Below are 1,353 nucleotides of genomic sequence, written 5' to 3'. Positions count from 1 at the left end.
TCCTGCACGTGGGTGAGTTAATGAAATCCTTATTTTCTTCCTACAAGACGGTATAGCGCTGACACCTGATTGTCTGGAAGACTGTATTCTTACATGCTACTGGGGCTGCAGTGTTCAAAAACTCAACGAAGCATTGCAGAAACATGTCTACTGCTTCAGAATAAAGACTCCTCAGGCATTAGATGATGCGCTGTACAGCGAATACCTCTATCGACAACAGTACTTGTATCCTTTTTTTTAAGCTGTTTTGACAAAATATGCTGATTTACTGGCACAGAGAGTGTTGAGACTTGCGAACATTCGGCAGTTCTTGGCACAATATATTTACGAACAAATATGATGACAAATATTCTTCATGCAAACGTCACATTTGTCTACAATTACAGCAACACTGATTGTTTTCCTTGACACATACAAAGCATTAAAAAAAATGACAAGAAAGAAAAATATTGTCAGTTACCAGGAGATGCTCAAGTTGTCGATTTTGGCCCGGTGCCTAGATTTCGCTATCCCTTGATAGCGTTGTTGACGTTAGCTGATGAAAAAGACAGAGAAATATATGAAATTGTAAGTAATACAAGAATGTATTTTTGGATTGTGTATTTAAGATCTGAGTGTTTCAAGGGACAGGCACGAATAAAACAGCTTCCTTTTCCTGTCCACTAGAACTTTGTCCCTAACTTTGTTACTGATGGCACCAGGGGAGCGTGGCAGAAGGTTAATTGTTCTCTAATAATTGTGCATGCCATTCAAAGGATGCTTATGATTTTCACAAAGCTCGTGTCTGTCAAGGTCTCTGCGGTAAGCCCTGTGGTCAGATGAACTAGGGTTGTGGTAGGTTAGTAAGCTATTACTCTGATTTTTCTGATCACATAAATCTGTGGTGGAGCTCTTGCGCTGTTCCAACAGCATTGGATTGCTGTTGGCAAGGTAGGAGGATTTTTCTTTTTAATGTCTGGCACAGATATTTGAGCTGATTGCTGACTTGACTGCTAGGAACATAGAAATTACCTTCCTGCGACAGCCCCGAGTCCGCGTAATGCGGTACGTGGTGTCTCACAGCAGCCAGCCCCAGGTCGTTTACAGGAAGGTGTGAAGGTCTTGCAGTAGGCTGATAGGAGACACTCAGCTCCCCAGAAAAGTCTCCTCTTAATCTCTTAAAGTGACTTCAGCTTTCTCACGTGCAGTTCAACATCCCTTCGGAACTCTAAATTGACTGTCTCTTTTTGGAACGATTTGGGACACCCTTTTATCTCCCATCTTTTCATTTCATTGATAATCTGATAGCACGAGCTGCTTGAACAATAGTACAAATGAAGTCAGAAGCAAACTACCTAAATCCACTGGACACTT

General features: G+C 41.5%; 1 protein-coding gene across 1 annotated transcript in view; it reads left to right on the top strand.

The window, feature by feature from the left end:
* Positions 1-1,044, top strand: part of LOC104517306 (cell growth regulator with RING finger domain protein 1-like) — a gene marked incomplete at its 3' end in the record, with an annotated part of 2,119 nt that extends 1,075 nt beyond the window's left edge. The window contains exons 2-4 of the mRNA XM_010161910.1: positions 48-225; positions 420-567; positions 965-1,044. Coding sequence (XP_010160212.1) covers positions 48-225; positions 420-567; positions 965-1,044 — 406 coding nt within the window. The remainder of the gene's footprint in view (positions 1-47; positions 226-419; positions 568-964) is intronic.
* Between the last annotated feature and the right edge of the window lie 309 nt (positions 1,045-1,353).

This window comes from Eurypyga helias, unplaced genomic scaffold, assembly GCF_000690775.1.
Source record: "Eurypyga helias isolate BGI_N326 unplaced genomic scaffold, ASM69077v1 scaffold9802, whole genome shotgun sequence".
Lineage (NCBI taxonomy): Eukaryota > Metazoa > Chordata > Aves > Eurypygiformes > Eurypygidae > Eurypyga > Eurypyga helias.
This window is presented reverse-complemented; position numbering and strand designations above follow the sequence as displayed.